An 18,703-nucleotide genomic window follows, 5' to 3' on the forward strand; every position below is an offset into this window, starting at 1 on the left:
AGTAACAAAACCTAAAAAAAATACATTGGAATTGAGACCCTCCACCGTTATTCGCTCGCTTAAAAAGGTAAAAGTATAATAATGATTGTATAATAATAAAATAATAGAGTTGTTACTACAGTTTTATTTTTCAAACAATTGATTTTCTGTATAAAATAAAGCAATTCAAACTTAAAATAACTGTACCTTATTTACCAACAAAATATAATGTGCGCTATTAGCTTCGAGCTTTTAAAGTTCATTTTCACTTGCAGCTGCCACATTACAACAGCAGGTATACAATGTAACGTAGTAACTACATATTTATTATTTATTAATCTGTGGAACTAGTTTTACTTTTTGGGACAATTATAAAAAAAAATGTGGTAGATAGAGACTGGCAACTATATTGTTTTTTTTTATTAAAATCGGATTTTCTTGTGGAAGTACAGGATTAATAATAGTTATATTTCCTACCTGTAAAACTCCAGCCAACTCAGCGACACTAGTGTGCTCGTCTATGGACACAAACACTTTGTAGAGCAGCGTCTCGAAGTAGTCACCAGCGATTCTATTCATGACGAAGCCCTTCAGAGGTGGCACCGAGACTTTATCAGCTCCCGTTATGGGTACGTCCAAGTAGATTAAACCACGTCTGAAAAACCACTTATTATTTAAATTCAAAAAATTAGTAACTAACCTAACCTAACGCACTTTATTATATAAATTTCATACCTAGATAACAAAATTGTAAATATTAAATAATTTAATAAAAAGCTAACTCATTAAAAAAGTGTTATTTTTTAAAAGCAAACAGCAAATTTAAAAGATGGTTTAATAAGTTTTGAAACTATTATCATTACCTGTATAGACTCTTGACAACATTATAATCAAGGGTGCCGGCGGTTTGCGAGCCGCGGTCGATGAGTAAATCAATTAGCGCCTTTTCGTCGTCATTCAGAGGCTAGTTTTAAATAAAGTTAACAGTTAATAATAAAAAAAACCTCACACAACTTTTTTATTTCGCAACATCAAAACAAAAATGTACAAACATTTTCATAAAAAATCATTGTTATATTGTAAACATACATTACATACAACAGACTTTTCAGGCTAAGAAAGTTTCTCTATTTTATATACATATATATGTACAATATTTTCTAAAACATGGAATATGTTAGGTTCAAAAAGGGATGCATAAGCTTATTGAATTTGATATATAAATACATTGATATTCTTAAATACACCTCAAGTGTTAATAAAAAATTATTACATCAAATGTCTACAGTATTATATGCAATATAACTTACTTTTACATCCTCCTCCAGTACATATCCCAATTCAACCCTCCACCACGGTTGCATGGGCACATTGAGGGGCACTCTGGGCAAAAGGCTCCGAATTGCTTTAGACCTGCCCCTACGACCCAGTGACCTTGCTTTCGCTACAAGCTCCAGATACTCATTACGGCCTATTCCTAAGAGCCGAAGACCTATAAAGTTGTGATATAAATGCAATTTTTAATTAAAAATCCGACTGACTAGTCAATAAGTGCATTTTAATACTCACAATCGGCAGCTGTGAAATTTGGCATTGTGTCATAGCTCTTTTCCGATTCTATGAGTAATGCCACAACTTCTATGTAGTAAATAAAAGGGGTTATCCTAAGGCCTGAAAAAAAAAATGTAAAAAAATTGCAAAAAAATATTTTTACGAAAACTTCACAAATCGTAAAGAAATACATCTCTGAATGAACTCGAACATCGCTTTTTTATATACTTAGATTATGGAATTTTACTGCTAATAAACAAAAATTAGAATCACAAGTTCATACCTTTAACTATCATATCAGCTAAGTGATATGGGTAAAGCATGAGCCTCTGTATGCTACTCTGCACCAGCATCTCATAATATTTCCTCTCATCTTTGCGCACTGATCTCACTGAAATTGACATTATCACTTACAAAATAAAATTATTGTACACTTTGATGATTTGCATGTAACATAAAGCATGAAGTAAACACATTATTCATTGTATAATTATTTTCAATAGCAAGGTGGGGAATTATGCCATATGATATATGAGATTCAATTACAACACACTTCTTGTATATGTGTAAATATAAATTATCTGCTTCTTTGAGTTCACACTGTGGAATATGGTACTAATAATATAGAGATTTTTACATTAATATTGGTCCTCATCATTTTAAACATGGTATTTGTAATTTGCTTAAATAAAAAATTGCATATGAAACAACAATCTTTTCAAAAAAATACTTCATCACTTTTTATGCCTAAAATATAAAAAAAAATTAAAAAAGTTTCATGTTCATCAAATTCATGTTAATAATCTTTTATTTCTTATTTATTTATTTTTTTATAATAATGTTACATTGGTCAATGAACTAAAAAAAAGTTTAATCTTTGTACCAGAATAATCATGTATCTGAGGTATATGGATATTATAATTTTTAAGCAAAAGCCTACCATCTTTTATGCTGTTTTTTTTGTACTGTTTTTTGTGATGTACAAGAATTTTGTAATTATTTATTACTAGCTGTTCGCCCCGGCTTCGCCCGTGGTACATATATAGTCTATGTTACTCGTGGATAATGTAGCTTTCGAATGGTGAAAGAATTTTTAAAATTGGTCCAGTAGTTTTTGAGCCTATTCATTACAACCAAACAAACAAAGTTTTCCTCTTTATAATATTAGTGTAGATAAGACTTTACTATTTATCAATCAGTAATGATAAAAAAATAATTGTCAATTATAACATGCCACATGCATGCTACATATTTTATGTCTACAAATTATATACAAGGTTAGCCAACCTTAGGGGACCTTCTGATACTAACATTTAAGTTTTATTTTTAGCAATGTATTTTGTGACCGATACCTGTAATCCCAAACATGTTTGAATGCTATTGACCTTTAAAAAGTAAAAGAACCTAACAAGATGCCACAGCTCCAATTCATGTTAGTCATCTTTTATTTTGCAAAATTTTTTTTTCATAATAATGTTACATTGGTCAATGAACTATTTAAATCAGGTAGTATAAATGTCAAATGACAATGTGCACTTAATGGCTTATGACACTCAACTAAAAAAATTAACAACTTCCTTGATGATAATAAAAATGCAAATTAAGTATGTATACATTTTCAAAATGAAAAAAACCAACAAAAATATAAGTACTACAATAAAAAATTTTTAACATCTAACATCCTTCCATTTTTTTAATATGCTTAATAGTGTTATGTTCTTCAATTTAGTTATAGTAATCAAATTCATATTTTAATTACTTATCATTAGTTTTTTATGTCTATTTGATTGTGTTATCTTCCGTTTATCTACATTAAATAATCACTATTTTGAGCTAATTGTTGTTTGAGTGTATGGTTTTAACATGAATGAATTAAATAATGAAGTATATATTTGAATGCATCCTATTTTTATGAAATATTATTACTAACTTCTTTCATATATTTTATTATAACATAAGTCATGCTTAAACTATAGCATATTGATTGAACAACTTTCCATTGAAACAGTATCAATTCACTTACCCAAGCTCCCCCTGAATCTCAATTGATTTTTAATACTGAAATCAAATATATATCTTTCATACTCCTTTGGTGCATCATTCAGCAACTGAAAAATAATTTCTCATGTTATTTTGATATTTCTTACTTAATCATATGAAATGTAGGGATTCAAATTTGTTGATATATGATACAAAAATATATCATGAATGTATATAGTAAACTGATGATAAAATTTTACAAAATACAGCAGTTCAACTATGCTTGCATAGTGAGAATTGAAGCTCTATAAAGCACATTATCTTCTATAGCACAGGTTTATTCCTAGTTGAGGCGACCGTCGTGTTTGATTTGTGTTGAATCTATATATTTTTTCTAAATAAATAAACGATTTTTTTTCTATGAGAGTATGTGAACTTCATTGATATGAGATTAGACTGATACAGAAGGATTCTCTTTTGACTAAAAGTAATCGTATAAAATTAAAGTGGATACACTAATCTTTGTCTTAGATTCGTAGACAAGTTGCGAATAGTAATAATAGAAACAATATTCATTATATATTATAATTATATTATGTTGCATGTTTTTAAGTAAAAAAAATCCGTGATGTGTAAAGTATTAATATGAAAAGGAGAAATTGGCATAATAAACAATCTAAACATGCGCTACAGTATACCTTTTTCACGTTTCCTGGTAATTGATTCCATTGAACTTTTTTCCTTATACACTCGTTTATTTCATCCTCCATTTTAAAGAAGATATAATATCTTAATTGCGACTACATTTAAGACATTTAATGGATATTGGATAAACAGATCGCAGCTGAGCACTAATATTTTGATAAGCGATTGCAAATTTTCGCTGCGTTCTGTAAAATAAAATAAAATTCTTGACACTTGTCACTTGTGCGCTGTAGAATAAAAAGTAAACCACAGACTAGTTATATTGTAGTAATCCTACAAATTCCCACTTATAAAAGTTATTAAGGTAACTACCTGTCTACAGATGTTTGTATTTCATTATCCATCATCATCATCATCATCAGATCAACCACGTTCCCATTGCTGGGACCGTGGTGAGGGTTCAGGCTACAACAAAGAGTAGTATATTATATAATATACGGCTAGGCTATTATCTGATACCAGGCTGGATAAGTACAGGTTGAAAATTGTCGAACTTTTCGTTTTTCGACATGCCGATTTCCTTACGTTATTTACCTTTCGAATCTTTGTATTTAACTTGTTTTAATTACCTAGTCACTTTTGGCCTAGTAGAAACTTTAAGTAAAAATATAATTTATTGTATTGAACGTATTCATAATCCTACTAATCCTACTATAATATCATAAATGCGAAAGTTAGTAAGGATGTGTTTGTTGCTCTTTCACGCAAAAATTGCTGAACCAATTGCAATGAAATTTGGTACGTAGACAGCTGGACAACTGGAATAACATATAGGCAACTTTTTATTCCGATATTCTTACGGGATATGGACTAATGCAGGTGAAACCGCGGGCCGCAGCCAAAGTATTAAATGAATTAAAAATGATAACGAATTTAGTTGTGTAATTGTTTATTATTAATAATATTTAACGATAATTGGCTCTTATTTACAATGAGCTGAAACCTGATAATCTATAAATTAATAAAAAAATAAAAATCCAAATGTATTATTTTTCAGGGATGAAGTTAAAATTGTGTGTGTGATACGCATGGTGACACGTTCGTTGCAATTTCATTGCTGTCATTTTTTTAGCTGTCTTTTTAGTCTTGTCAAATCAAATAGTCAATCACAGTCGCCAGACGTGAGTCAATGTCATTCGCTGCTTAATATCGACTTGCCTGTGTTTTTCATGGTGGTGTCAAATCTCAATTTTTAGTTTCTGTAGATATTTTTGAGATCAAAATGGATGAGGGGATAGGGACGGTGAAGTTAACATACAAAATACACAAATATTCCAGCGTATCTGCGCACTATGTTCCTGAGTAAGTATATTATTGAGTAAACACAGATTAAAGTTGCTGCCCAGATTCCGGTTAATCCCTGTTTATTAATAGAAACTTATGGTATGTTTATTCAATATTAAAAATCACTATTATGTAAGAGAGATATTAACCAATTTCTGTAAAAAAATTGCAATGTTTTTATTTGTTTGTCTTGTAAATAAAGCTTGAAAAATTACCATCTAAATTTCAGTGTTTATGTCCGCCCTTACCTTATCTGGCATGGAACGGAGCTGGGATTCAATAATTGAACTAACAGAATTGCACTTTTTATCAATTATTGTTTTAATATATGTTTATTAGATAGAATAATCCTTGTGAAATAATAATATATTATGTTGTTCTCAGAAACATTATGGTCAATAATCCAACAGACCAGCTGTCCAGATGGTTCACTGACAGTTCCACACCTTCTCAGTTCATAGTGCTTAAACTGCAGACAACCTCTATAGTGGAAACTATCAAATTTGGTAAATACATGAAACCACATGTGAGTGACTTGAAAAAATTTGAAGTATATGGTGGGACTGATGAGAATAACTTATCGTTATTGTTAACTGCGTAAGTTGTCTATAAATTTGTGTACTTGTTGTACTTGATCATAATTAAAATGTGTTCATTTGTAACTCAGGATAATCCTTAGATTTCTATAGTTTTCATCTTATTTTTTAGATCGAACCTAAATTATCTTTTGCATAATCTCAAACAATTGAACACATTTCATTGAACACTACATGTTTTTTGTTATTTGTTCTATAAATTTTTCAAACACATGCCACATGTGTCACATTATATATTTTACATTGCAGAGGACTCAGAAAAGATAATGTAGCGGAGACATTTCACTTGCGACACAGGACCTCGGAGGGCTTATATTTGCCTGTTGATTATATAAAGATTGTCCCACTGCAGTCCTGGGGACCTGCCTGCAATTATACCATATGGTATGTCGAGCTGGAGGGAAAGAACCAAGAAGATTTTATCAGTCATGCTTTGGAAACTATTAACATGGTATAAAATTCGATATTATAATTTATATTTCAATATGTGCTGGATTATATTTTATAGCATATTGAATTTTGCAAAATTTTGGTCTGGTATTAAAATCAAAACTGTAGATACTGTTTAAATTCAATGTACTTCTAATTGACTTGTTAGAAAAAAAAAATTGCTATTATTATAAATCATTGGAGCAATAAACCAAGATAGAAAATCAATAAAAAACTATAATTGATTGTAACAGTACATAGTTATCATCAACTGACATATGTTGATACTTGAAACAGATAAGAGTATAAATGGTGCAAAATATCTCTACAACAATGTGAATGCAATTAACCTCATCAAACGCATCTTAAATACACCAATCTATTTCAATTTTTTGAGGTTATTGTACTCTTGTTTTGTTACTTGTTTTTGTGGAAGTTTGTGCAATAAATAACAAAATAAATACTCTACTGTTTTTGTTAAAGTTGAAATGCTGTAATTAAATTTCGAGCCATAAACTACATGTTAATCACCAATTACTAAGCTTTATTCAAACAAACTTAAATTACTATTTACTTTTAGTTGAATAACAAAGATCATTAGTATGGACTATTCATCTTTGTATTTCATGCACTAATTGCTTCTGACTTAATTATTAAAATTGTATTAAATCAACAGATTTTATTGATGTTATGCATCAGATTTGGATACTTAGTTAAATTAATTATTTTATTTTTTAAACATTTGCTGAAAAAAGTATTTATTTCTAATAAATATAAGTTGTTTTGCTCCTGCTTACTCTTCCACTACATTTGTACGACATATTTATAGAAATTATACTCAGCTAATATGATATAATTACTAAAACTACATACAGTATGATTATATTGAATGAATTAATTCATTAATGAATTGAAATGATTGTAAATCATTCCAGCGTAAAGAAGAGGAAGCAGTTAAAATACTGTTGAAACATTTGCGTCGTAGAAGATATAAAGATGCGTTCGAAGCGTTATCACGCGAGACTGGGGTGCAATTAGAGGGTCCTGTGCAGGCTCGCCTGTGGAATGCACTTGTGGAGAATGGGGACTATGAACTAGCCGAAAAAATTTTTGTGGAAGGTGCTAGAGGTAAAAACAATTTGTCAAATATTTTTAATATAAATTAAGCTTTAACTTCATAGTGATGGACTGGAGATTAAGTACACATATATGAAAGATTAAAATATTGAAATCGAAGAATATCTGAAAGAGATTTACAGTAGTTTCATTTCTCTAATCTGATAAACTTATGCCTCAAACTCAATTTTTCCATTTTTTTCACATAGACAATACACACTTTTAGAAATGTAGAAATGTCGTATATAGCAATTTTGCGCCAGATCGAAAAGCAATTTTTACACAGAACAGCCGCCTCGTAATAGCGCTTTTTATTTACGTACAAGTAAATTTACAATTATGGAACAATTTTTTTAATGAGATATAATATGTATTAGTGATTATTACGCACAACGGCTTGGTTTTTTATTTTTGTCATTTAATCAGTTCCAAGAACCGGTCATGTGAATAATAATCTAATTACATCTAGATGGTGAATTGGACTGGTACATGTCGTGGCAGCCCTACACGCCGGAGTGGCGGCAGATGTGCGGGTGCTCCGCCCAGGTGGAGGAGCGCTTGTACAGTGGCGATGCAGTCCCAGCCGTGAATGCTAGGGCGCATGACTTGTCTTGCGTTGATAGGGACCCGAGACTCGAAGGACCAGTAAGTAGAAATTAAACCTCTTTTGTTGTAAATATCGTTTTAGTCCGATTCGAAGGACCAAAAGAAATCTATTGAATTAGCGGTTTTTTATTTAAATGATTAATCCGTTGAGTTTTATCGCGATACCTCATACTAGAAATTACGATGCAAGTTGCATTTATAATAATAATTTATTATTCTAAGCGAAAATGTTTGGTGTTTTCTATGACACGACACATTTTAACATGACTTAGAAAAGAAATACCTTTTATTTGTCTACAGTATTATAACAAAAACTTCAACGACTTGAAAACGTTGTTTATTGCAAGTGATTTTTTTCAAATCTAAATATAAATTAAATTAAAATGCTGTTCTACATAGGAGGTGGGTCAAACAAACGGCAACGAAGTTGTGGAGAGTTGCTTCGTATCATGCGGCGCCGCGTGCGCCAGCCGGCCGGGCCCACGCGGCGGCCATCAGCTCGTTGTTGATATAAATACAGGTATTTAAAATTTCTTTTAGAATTGAACTAATTTATTGGTTATTTCTCTATTATAGTACCTCTGTTGAAAGTTTCAGATGGAAGATTTTACATATCTCTTCTCCTGGTTATTTTTATCTCTCTCTCTTTCTCTCTCTCACTCTCTTATAAAACAAACACTAGTGAAATATTTCTAAAATATGGAACTTTTTACTCTTGATTTCTGCTTATATGACGTTTATTATAGGCACTTATTACAGCGGTAACTTCAAAATAAATGACAAGACACATAAAATACCCAGGTACCCTATACCTCTTCGGCGGGTGGAACGGCACAGAAGACCTAGATGACCTGTGGAGCTTCGACACAACAACGGAGCGCTGGACGCTGCTCTGCCGGCACAGCGGCATGCTGGGTGGGCCTTCGCCCCGATCCTGCCATAAGATGGTGTACGACCCCATAAATGAGAAGTTGTATACGATTGGGAGATACCTGGACGGTATACAGAGGACGCCAAATAATTTGACTGTGAGTTTATTTTCTGAATTCGGAATGGTTATTTATACGTATGACTTGTATTAGAAAAAATAATTAATGGTAATTTTTTAAGATTAATTTTTTAACTTGTGTTCAATATGTATTCATATAGAGTTTCAAGTAAAATTTATTTTGAATTTAAACTTTACGCATTTTCTTTTATTTTCAATACATTTAACACCAACCATATTCCGATATTTTTATCAATCATATCATATTGTCATTCTATTATTATTATATAATTTCAGAGCGATCTATACGTGTACTCAGTGAAGACAGCGGAGTGGTCGCTGGTGATGAACGACACGGCGATAGTGGGCGGGCCGCGGCTCGTGTTCGACCACCAGATGTGTATAGACCCCGACACCAGCACCATCTACGTGTTCGGCGGTCGGGTGCTGCCCACTAGCGCGTGAGTTTCTGTTGTCCCTTTTAGTTGTCGGTTTTTATCGATAACTATGTTATTTGTCCCGTTAACGTTTAAAAATATAAAATATTGAATAAACTGTATGAATTGTCAGTGCCTATATACACAAAAATTATTGTATTTTTAAAACTTCACAGAGATGAGATGATAAGTCCACAATACTCTGGCTTGTATGCGTATTACATACAAACGAACACGTGGCAGCAACTTCTACCAGACAACCATGACCTGCCAGCACCGCAGCCTAGAGTTTCTCACTCTATGCTCTTCCATCCAGTGAGTATTTATGAATTCTGAAATGTATCTGTATAATATTATGAACTGTTTTTATTTTGTGCATCGATAATGGATATCTTTCCAATCAATTTAAAAATATTTTTGTTTACATTATGATTTATTATGAAATTGAAATGTATAGTTGTACAAAACAATCTTCTGCCAATGACGGGAGGGCTGTGGGTGTAAAGGAAGAATTGCAAATTCAAAAAAATCTAAATAAGTAACGAATTTCATAGTTGAAACATTCGCGAATGTAATTGCTAATATTTGTTAACTACTAGTACGTAATTTTGAAACTGCGAAATATTTTGTAGGTCTAAGTCTGTGAATATTAATATCATTTATTTATTTTTGAATTAATACATTTTGCAATTACATATTACATATCTATCTTTATCCTCTACCTCTGACGGCCTGAAAGAGATCGCTGATAAGCGATAAGGTCGCCTTGTCACTTTAATTATGTTGCAACATTTTAAATTTAGTGTGACACATTATATTGTTAAATAATTACGTATGTCTACTTTCAGATCCAGCGGCGGCTGTACATATTCGCGGGGCAGCGCAACAAGGAGCAGCTGCTGGACGTGTGGTGGTGGGAGGCGGGGTCGGGCCGCTGCGGCGCGCTGTGCGCCGGCGCCTGCGCGCCGCCCGCCGCCGGCTTCACGCAGCGCGCCACGCTCGACCCCGACACCGACGAGATCTTCGTGCTCTCTGTGAGTGGGGGGGGGGGGGGGGGGGGGGGGGGGGGCCTCAGTGGTGAGAACCTCGGACTTCAAAATCGATAAGTCGGGGTTCGAGATCGGGTGAGCGTGCGGGGAAATAAATTGATTTTTCAATTTATCTGCACATGTCGAAAACATCGTGAGGAAACCGGCATGTCCAAGCATCAAAAGTTCGACGAATGTGATATCTGCCAACCGGCACTTGGCCAGCGTGGTGGATTATGGCCTGAACCCTCACAGGAGGCCTGTGTCCCAGCAGTGGTAGCATATATGGGTTGATAATGATCTATATTATGAGGGGGGTATGCATATTTAGTATATGGTATGTAATCAAATGAATTAACCTTTTCAGCCAAATAAAATATTTATTATTATTTACTTATATTACTAAGTTACTCAACAAATACACTACACTTATTATATACTACTTAAAACGTGGTTCGGTGGCGCGAATTACGGGACAACTGAGGGGCGACGCTAATGCGATGTGCGACGCGACCGCAACTTCTGCGACCATAACACCTACACGTGCATGTACTTCACCTTGTATACTTGTATGATAAACATAACACAACCACAAGGTAGCTCTCAGATGGTTTTTATGCCTTTGTATTATAGCTCATGTGTGTATTCTGGTGAATGACCTAACCGAATTTCATATAATCCGTTAGGTAGTTATCCATGAGAGATAACCAAACGTACACCTATCCATCCTCATAAACTATCGCATTATAATATAAGGATATTTTATTTTTACAAACATAACAACAGTAAATCAAACAGTAATTGTTTTCATAAAAATCATTTACTGTTCTTATAGAAATTCTTCTCTATGTTTCTAATTTACAAAGAAACGTTTATAGGCCTCTAACTCTTGACCATTCGTCATATACAGAATTTGATCAACTCCATCTTATTTCAACCTTTTAATTTCCAGGGTATGAGCAAGGAAAAGGACCGTCGCGTGTACAACCAGCTGTGGGTGCTGTCGCTGCGGCGGCTGACCTGGAGCTGCGTGTACCGGAACGACACGCTCGACGCGCACGAGCCGCGCCCGAGGTTCGCGCACCAGCTCGTCTATGATCATATCCGGAAGGTGTGCGACACAATTGACAATACATGACTATTTAATTTTACGTAGTAAATTAGATCTACTAAACTTTTACTTTATTGTTAGATAGTGTTATTGCAGATAAATATACATATATACATGTACCCTATACGTTTTGATAGTACTAGTAGATAAACATTGATTCGTACGTACGTAATTATGTGCGACGAAACACATGAGATTTTGTGAAGTGTAACATTGAGTGTATGTGTGCATTGTGCACACATACACTTATAGCGTTTGCGTTACTATTATAATAAAAAAAAAATTATGAGCGCGTTGTTTAAAGTCTTTTTTCCCGAGCAAGATAGCTATTACTAACATATGAAATGTATAGATATAGTAAGTAGAGAGTGGATGGTACGTGCGCAGATCCACTACCTGTTCGGCGGCAACCCCGGCACGACGACGAGCCCGCGGCTGCGGCTGGACGACCTGTGGGCGCTGCGGCTGGCGCGGCCGGCGGCGGCGCGCGTGCTGCGCGGCGCCCGCGCGGCGCTGCGCGAGGCGCGCTACCGCGAGCTGGCCGCCGCGCCGCGCGCCGCGCCCGCCGCGCTGCACTACCTGCGCCACGACCTCAGCGCCGTCACCGACCACGCCGACCCCGACCAGGTGCGCCGCGCGACACCCTACCTCTCCATATAGGGTCATATGCCACTTTTATCTTTAAAAGATACATAGAATAAAGTGTGTATAAGTTTGAAAAAATATTGTATTTATTGTCTATAAAATAAACAGCACCGCACATAAAAAAATAAGTAAAAAACAATCTAAAAATAAATTTACAACTAATATCTATTACACTAACACTATTACACTAAAATAAAACTAACTAAAACAAAAAAAGAAAAGAAAGTAAAATAGTACACTGTGCGGCTTGTTAATTATTTTTTTTATTTATTATCATATTTCTTTTACTCTCTACTTTACTCGCGACTTTGCACGCGTTAATTTCGAAGTTCGGTCAATAGATGTTGTTATACATGTAAACATTCCTCTCGAATCACTCTATCTATTAAAAAAATCGTATCATAAACAGTTGTATAATTTTAAATATCCAAGCATACATACATAGGAACAGTCGTGGGGAGGGTAGCGAATTTGTATTATGTAGTGATATTAAAAATTCCTCACTTTTTCTTTGTTGTGCCTTCGCTGCATTGGGCTCCCTCTGACTAAATAAAATTAAATTTGTGTGAGAGTCTAACTAATTCTTAAACTTGTAATATTTAGCATTTTTATGCTGCAAAGAGATATTACATACTTTAGTTTTGTTCAACAGTAAAAAATTATTAAAAGATCTCCAGTGGCAACCCTATCTCTAAATCTAAAGTATCGCGTTAATAATGTGTTTCTATTGTACACTACATCTATGTGACACATGCTGAAAATGTTTTTCTCCATTTGCAACACTTTATTGAAACTCCGTTTCTATTGGTCACGGGCCGTAGCGTGTCCGACGACATGTAATCTTCCTCCAAATTCAACACTAAAATAATATTTCGCTTCGAACCAATAATTCCTGATTAGCACATCCGACCAACCAAATAAACCGACGAACTCGTTACCTTTATGATATCAGTATGCGTCGTACACCCTGAGCGCATCAGCCGGCGTGTTGCAGGTGAGCCACTTCCAGCGGCTGGCCACGGTGCTGTTCTCCGGACGGCAGGCGGCGAGCGACTGGGTGTCGCTGAGCCCGCGGCGCTCGCGCGCGCTGAGCCGCCGCCGCGCCCCCCCCGCGCCGCCCGCCGCCGCGCCCGCGCCCCCCGCGCCGCCCGCGCCGCCCGCGCGACACCACCTCGCCAGGGCGCTCGCTGCGGTAACTGTCTATACTACATACATAGAAATTGGGGGGTGGGGGAGCTGACTTCTCGGCCACCCCCCGTGATATCAGCTCCGTGTAGGATTGCATGAAAAACTGTTTAAACAAGGAATGACTGTGGCGTAATTTTCTTTATTACCTGATCCTTTTTTATTTGTAGACTGGTGCTAGCGTTAATTCGGTCTTGTTCTGACTAACATGAAGGCGGTTTTGATATTGGTCAAAAATAATTATATTTGCCAGGTGTTGGGCGCAGACGAAACCACGCCAGAAGCGTCGACCCCATTCGAAGAAACTGTATCGCCCGCGGTGGACACGTGGGACGTGTGTGACGAGGGCCCCTGGGCGGACGAGGACGAGGACCCCGCGGGCCCCGAGTCCTCGGACGAGGACAGGGCCCGGGCCAGCAGGATCCGGCTGTACGACCAGCTGTGCCAGTACTACCGCCCCTCCACCGTCCCGCCCACTAAAGATATCATGGACTTTGTCACTTTGTGAGTTGATTGAATGTACCAGAACCTTAGCTTCTGGCTAAACTATTACTGCTATATACTATAATATATACGATTTTTTTTTTAATTCAGTTTATTTGCAATTTATGTGCAGACTATTCTGTATATTACTCTAAAACTAACCTCTGTCTCTATTTGGTGTCCTTTTAAGTATAATTAATTAGTTCTTAAGACATTAATAATAACAATATATGTAATGGATGAGATATTTATAACTCTTTCATATAAAAACCAACAATTAATTTAATTGAAGTATGGTACAAAGATGACCTTTGACCTTTTACTTCTCATAAAATAGGAAAATAACAAATGCCTCATTCTGACGAATTACCTTTCTTATGTTAATATTATTATTGTTTTGCTTTCAGGTAAACGAAATGTTATTCTTTTTACGTGAAGGATATGAACAGTTGCTGTATTTCTACAATAATCTTCATGTGAGCTTTATCTTCGTATATTATGACGATAATTTTGTTGTAAATGCAAGTATAATTTAAGTCTATTTTGCACAAATATCAAATAACAAAAATACCTTCTCTGATTGCTCTCATTCTCTGATATTTACGTAATTTTTCCTACTTTAACACGTATTGCCTTTACATTTTTATATTAAGATTAATTTTTGTCATTTATTACATATAATGTGGTGTAATGATAAATGGAATTTGCGCGTAATGGATATTTTTTGTTCGTTTTTGAATTGCATTATATATCAATTAAAAAAATTGCCAATATCGGAAAGGAAAAAATCAAAATAATCCATGTTATCTTTAATATCTTATTGTTTTAGATAAAGCGTATTGGGCCTATAAAATTTAGTCATACATAGACTGTAGAGATATTTTTTGATCATATACAAATTAAAGTTTAATGTTTTCATTTTATGATGTGCTGTTAAGTGATATTAAGTTCGCATTTAGTTTTTAATATCGTATAAGAAATTTTAGTTTGACCGTGTTGGGATTCTTTTTATTCTCATCAAATATGTATCAATTTATATATTAGTTTTAATGGTCGTAACTTAGGTATGGTAAATTAGATTTGATAAAGTAAAATTACATTTTTAGTAACTTATTAGATTCTATGTTCAGTAATGTTCAATAAATCCTTTGCATATAAATTTCTACTTTAAAAATATATAGGAATTAAGACCTAGAACTCAAACACAAACATGAGTAATTTCGAAGTCTAACATCTTCTTAATATCATTTTGAAGGAACTTTATTTTCATTGAAAACCAATGAATATCATAGTTAGAAATTAATGAAAAGATGAACTGAAAGTTTATTATTTGCTATTTTTGGCATAATTTTGATGTGGTCAAGGTAGGTGACGGTAGGTGACCTTTTTAGGTGCTCAAGAATAAGAGAGGTTGTTTACGTAGAGAGAACGTACATTTATAAATAAAAATAAGTATAATATTGCCATGTGCAGTATTTGAAATACTTTTTCTATTCAAAAATAAATGTAACATTTTACAGTCTCTACGTGTTTTTATAGTCGCTATTGTATGTGAATTAATCGCATTTATAACCGCAAGACAATTATGTGTGTTCAATGTTAAATAAGGATAGGTATTAAATTATTAATTAATTCATGAAATTAAACGTTTGGATTATCAATAATTGCTTCAACGTTTTAGCTCATTGATAGAACTCATACATATGGTATATCGCGTAGTATATTCAGAAGTTTGCATTTGATTTCGTCGTGACTCTCATGTAATCGTATTTGATGTTTCTAGTTGTTGTAATAGAAGATTGTTCCGTGGTTTTGCAGACATATAATATTTACTCTACTATGTTTTTAAAAGATTAACAAATCAGATTTTACAACAGTCGATGCTATACAGACAATTACGACTGATATTTGTCCATACTTTATCTCTTATTCATATTGTGTACGCATTTTTTCATTGCACAATTTTGGATAAAATTTGTAGGTTATCATAAAATATTAACGTAAACTATCTCTATGTACCTACTCTTTCTGTGGGCGTAACTCTCACTTTTATTAGACTATACACATTTTATTCATTGTTTTTAGTTACTAAGCATTATATTTAACCACTTTTCTGAAGTACCTAATAGATGTTTAATACGTAAGTAAACTTTAATGCTACAATTGTTGCCAAAATATTTCCACGTCAGTGTAAATTAAAGAATAAGTAATAAGGCCGCCTTTTCATAAGATATATAGACCTGCGCTTTTCTACTGTATGACTTTGTTTTTTTTGTTTAGTGTACATACCAGAAAATATAATTTATATGAATATTGTTTTAATGAAGTAGTGTAAGGAACTAAACCCCATCGAATGGGAATGACGCTGCTTGTTAATTTATTTTGTAATCTCTCGAGGCTTCTGACATTGTCGCATTTGTAAATATAATTGTGCCCTGTTTATTTACGAACTGTGATAGGAAACTTATAGTCAATAGGCGTAGTGATATTTTGAATATTGATAAGTAAAGTGATCTTTACGGAAAGTTGGCTGCGATATATGAGGGTTGGATATACAATTAGGATAGGCCAGCAAAATCAATGGTATATCATATAACTACATGATTTGAGCTGGTTTTGGTTTGAGAATGTCGCCGATGAATATTCTTATTATTAATACTACTAAACTTCACAAGAACGTCGGTAAAATTTTAAGATTTCAAAATTTAATTGTCATATCTTATATCATAATTATTATGTCTCAATGTATGCGTATACTATATAATAACTAAATGTTTCAATATAAAGAATTCTTATAATTTGTAAACTTTATTTGACTTAATCGTAATTGATGTCCGAATAAATAAACAATTTTGTAAATTTTGTTTCTGTAGTATTATTATGATTATAATAAACGAAATAAACTGCAGAAATTGTGTTTTATTGTGCTCCTTTCCTTTATCCTCAATCTACTTTAAAAAACAATTAATTATTAGCATTGATTCAGTTTTGAACTATTTTTACAATTCAAGTTTTATCAATTCATTATAGTGATATATGGTAGAGTTCATGGTTCACTAAATAAATTCCACCAGTCTAGGAAGGCCGAAAGGGAGGTGAAAATCCGGTGCCTATGGTGGGTGTACAATTAGTTACCAGGTCTCCATTTAAAATAATGAAATAATATTTTATGAGCCAATTCTTAATAAGTGTACAAAGTTTGAATCAAATAGGTTTGATTTAAGTGGGTCGAAATTGAATCTAAGGGATCATTTACATACACACATAGAGGTAAAGCTAATAACAACGTGTCAAAAAAGTCAAAGAGCTTATTTATAGTAGGAACTAAATAAGGAGCAGTATATTTATTGCATTCTTTTTATGAGACAAAAGCTCCTATTTTATGACAAAAAAAAACACCTTTGACATATTTAGCCCGTGGAAACATTAATATTTATAAAACAAATTTAACTACTAGTGAAGGTGTTATTATCAGGAAAAGTTAGAATATAAAATAAAACAATGTATTAAATATAATCATTTATTATTTCATACATGATTCCACATCAGTCATAGCGACAACAAGGCGTGCCTTATTTTGAAAATAAATAACGCTCTATCATGATATGTTCCCTAGGCTGGCATCTGGTTCTATTACAATATGTGAACAAATATGGTTTACTCTGGAAAGCTCATGTTTTACATCACATTACGACACGGGATAGCAAAGACTTGTAATCTGATGATTGATTACATTGCAACAATGAGTGGCCATCTTTATAACGAAAACAATAACTGTAACTTTACAGCGAACCATCAAACTGTGCACTATAAGGCCGAAATAACAGAAACTAAGAAAACGTCAAAATCGAAAGAAGATGCAGTGGGAACATTCATGCGTCGAGTTGTCGATTACGAAAATCATGTAACGATACAATAAGTAGCAGGCATGTCATATACTTTCATTTAAATAATAAAGTAATAATTTTTCTCTATGATAAAAATAATATCTATGCCTAGGCAAAATAAGTGATCTAAAGGTATATATAAAGTGTATAAAGAAAATAATATTTGGTTAATCGCTCTAAGACCACCACCGGCAGGCAGCAGACACCGAGCGCACAACCGCTCCGAGATAGCGCGCCGCCGCGTGCGGCGCGCAGTCAACTCAACCTTAACGAGTAACAATAAATAAGTCTACAAATTGCATGTCAAAGTGTATACATACGAATAATATAAGAATAATACTAACAACGTGATAGAAAAAAACTGTATAAACTGGACGTAAATTGATTAACATGAAAAACTTCAAGAAAAATGATTGCGAATACAACCCGCACGCACGCGCGCGACCCGGCGCGACCTGGCGCGACCTGGCGCGACCCGGCGCCGCCGCGCCGCGCTCGTCCGCGCTACGTGACTAGATACCAACAACACATTCACTGATGTCTGCTGCTGAGCTATATAAATAATACTCGGAAACAAATACTAAGTCTAATATTGGTAAGTTCGTCGTTAAGTACACGAAGAATGATCTATCGTAAAAGCTAATGAGTTACATACTATAAACAATAAATGCAAGGGCATGGTCCTCGCGTCGC

The 18,703-nt window shown here is 34.1% G+C and overlaps 2 protein-coding genes across 3 annotated transcripts in view; one reads left to right on the top strand and one right to left on the bottom strand.

The window, feature by feature from the left end:
- The window catches only part of LOC119831866 (protein FAM91A1), a 14,033-nt gene extending 9,626 nt beyond the window's left edge, over window positions 1–4,407 (bottom strand). The window contains exons 1-7 of the mRNA XM_038355420.1: window positions 4,209–4,407; window positions 3,554–3,638; window positions 1,814–1,921; window positions 1,549–1,650; window positions 1,290–1,471; window positions 843–943; window positions 361–634 (exon numbers count right to left, since the gene is read on the bottom strand). Of these exons, the coding sequence (XP_038211348.1) occupies window positions 361–634; window positions 843–943; window positions 1,290–1,471; window positions 1,549–1,650; window positions 1,814–1,921; window positions 3,554–3,638; window positions 4,209–4,280 (924 nt within the window). The 5' untranslated portion in view covers window positions 4,281–4,407. The remainder of the gene's footprint in view (window positions 1–360; window positions 635–842; window positions 944–1,289; window positions 1,472–1,548; window positions 1,651–1,813; window positions 1,922–3,553; window positions 3,639–4,208) is intronic.
- Window positions 4,408–5,335: 928 nt separating this feature from the next.
- On the top strand, window positions 5,336–17,008 carry LOC119832050 (muskelin). Of its 2 annotated transcripts, XM_038355640.1 has the most exons (15): window positions 5,336–5,517; window positions 5,884–6,096; window positions 6,345–6,546; window positions 7,460–7,652; window positions 8,110–8,285; window positions 8,646–8,766; window positions 9,048–9,274; window positions 9,532–9,695; window positions 9,848–9,986; window positions 10,520–10,705; window positions 11,652–11,810; window positions 12,198–12,437; window positions 13,450–13,647; window positions 13,894–14,144; window positions 14,531–17,008. In XM_038355640.1, exons 1-15 carry the CDS (start codon window positions 5,438–5,440, stop codon window positions 14,532–14,534), a joined length of 2,553 nt encoding a protein of 850 aa, XP_038211568.1. In that variant the 5' UTR covers window positions 5,336–5,437; the 3' UTR covers window positions 14,535–17,008. The 2 variants fall into 2 exon arrangements, with proteins under 2 accessions (XP_038211568.1, XP_038211569.1); XM_038355641.1 differs by lacking the exon at window positions 14,531–17,008 and having other exon boundaries at window positions 13,894–14,148.
- Window positions 17,009–18,703: the final 1,695 nt, after the last annotated feature.

The sequence above is a fragment of the Zerene cesonia genome, chromosome 14 (genome assembly GCF_012273895.1).
Source record: "Zerene cesonia ecotype Mississippi chromosome 14, Zerene_cesonia_1.1, whole genome shotgun sequence".
Lineage (NCBI taxonomy): Eukaryota > Metazoa > Arthropoda > Insecta > Lepidoptera > Pieridae > Zerene > Zerene cesonia.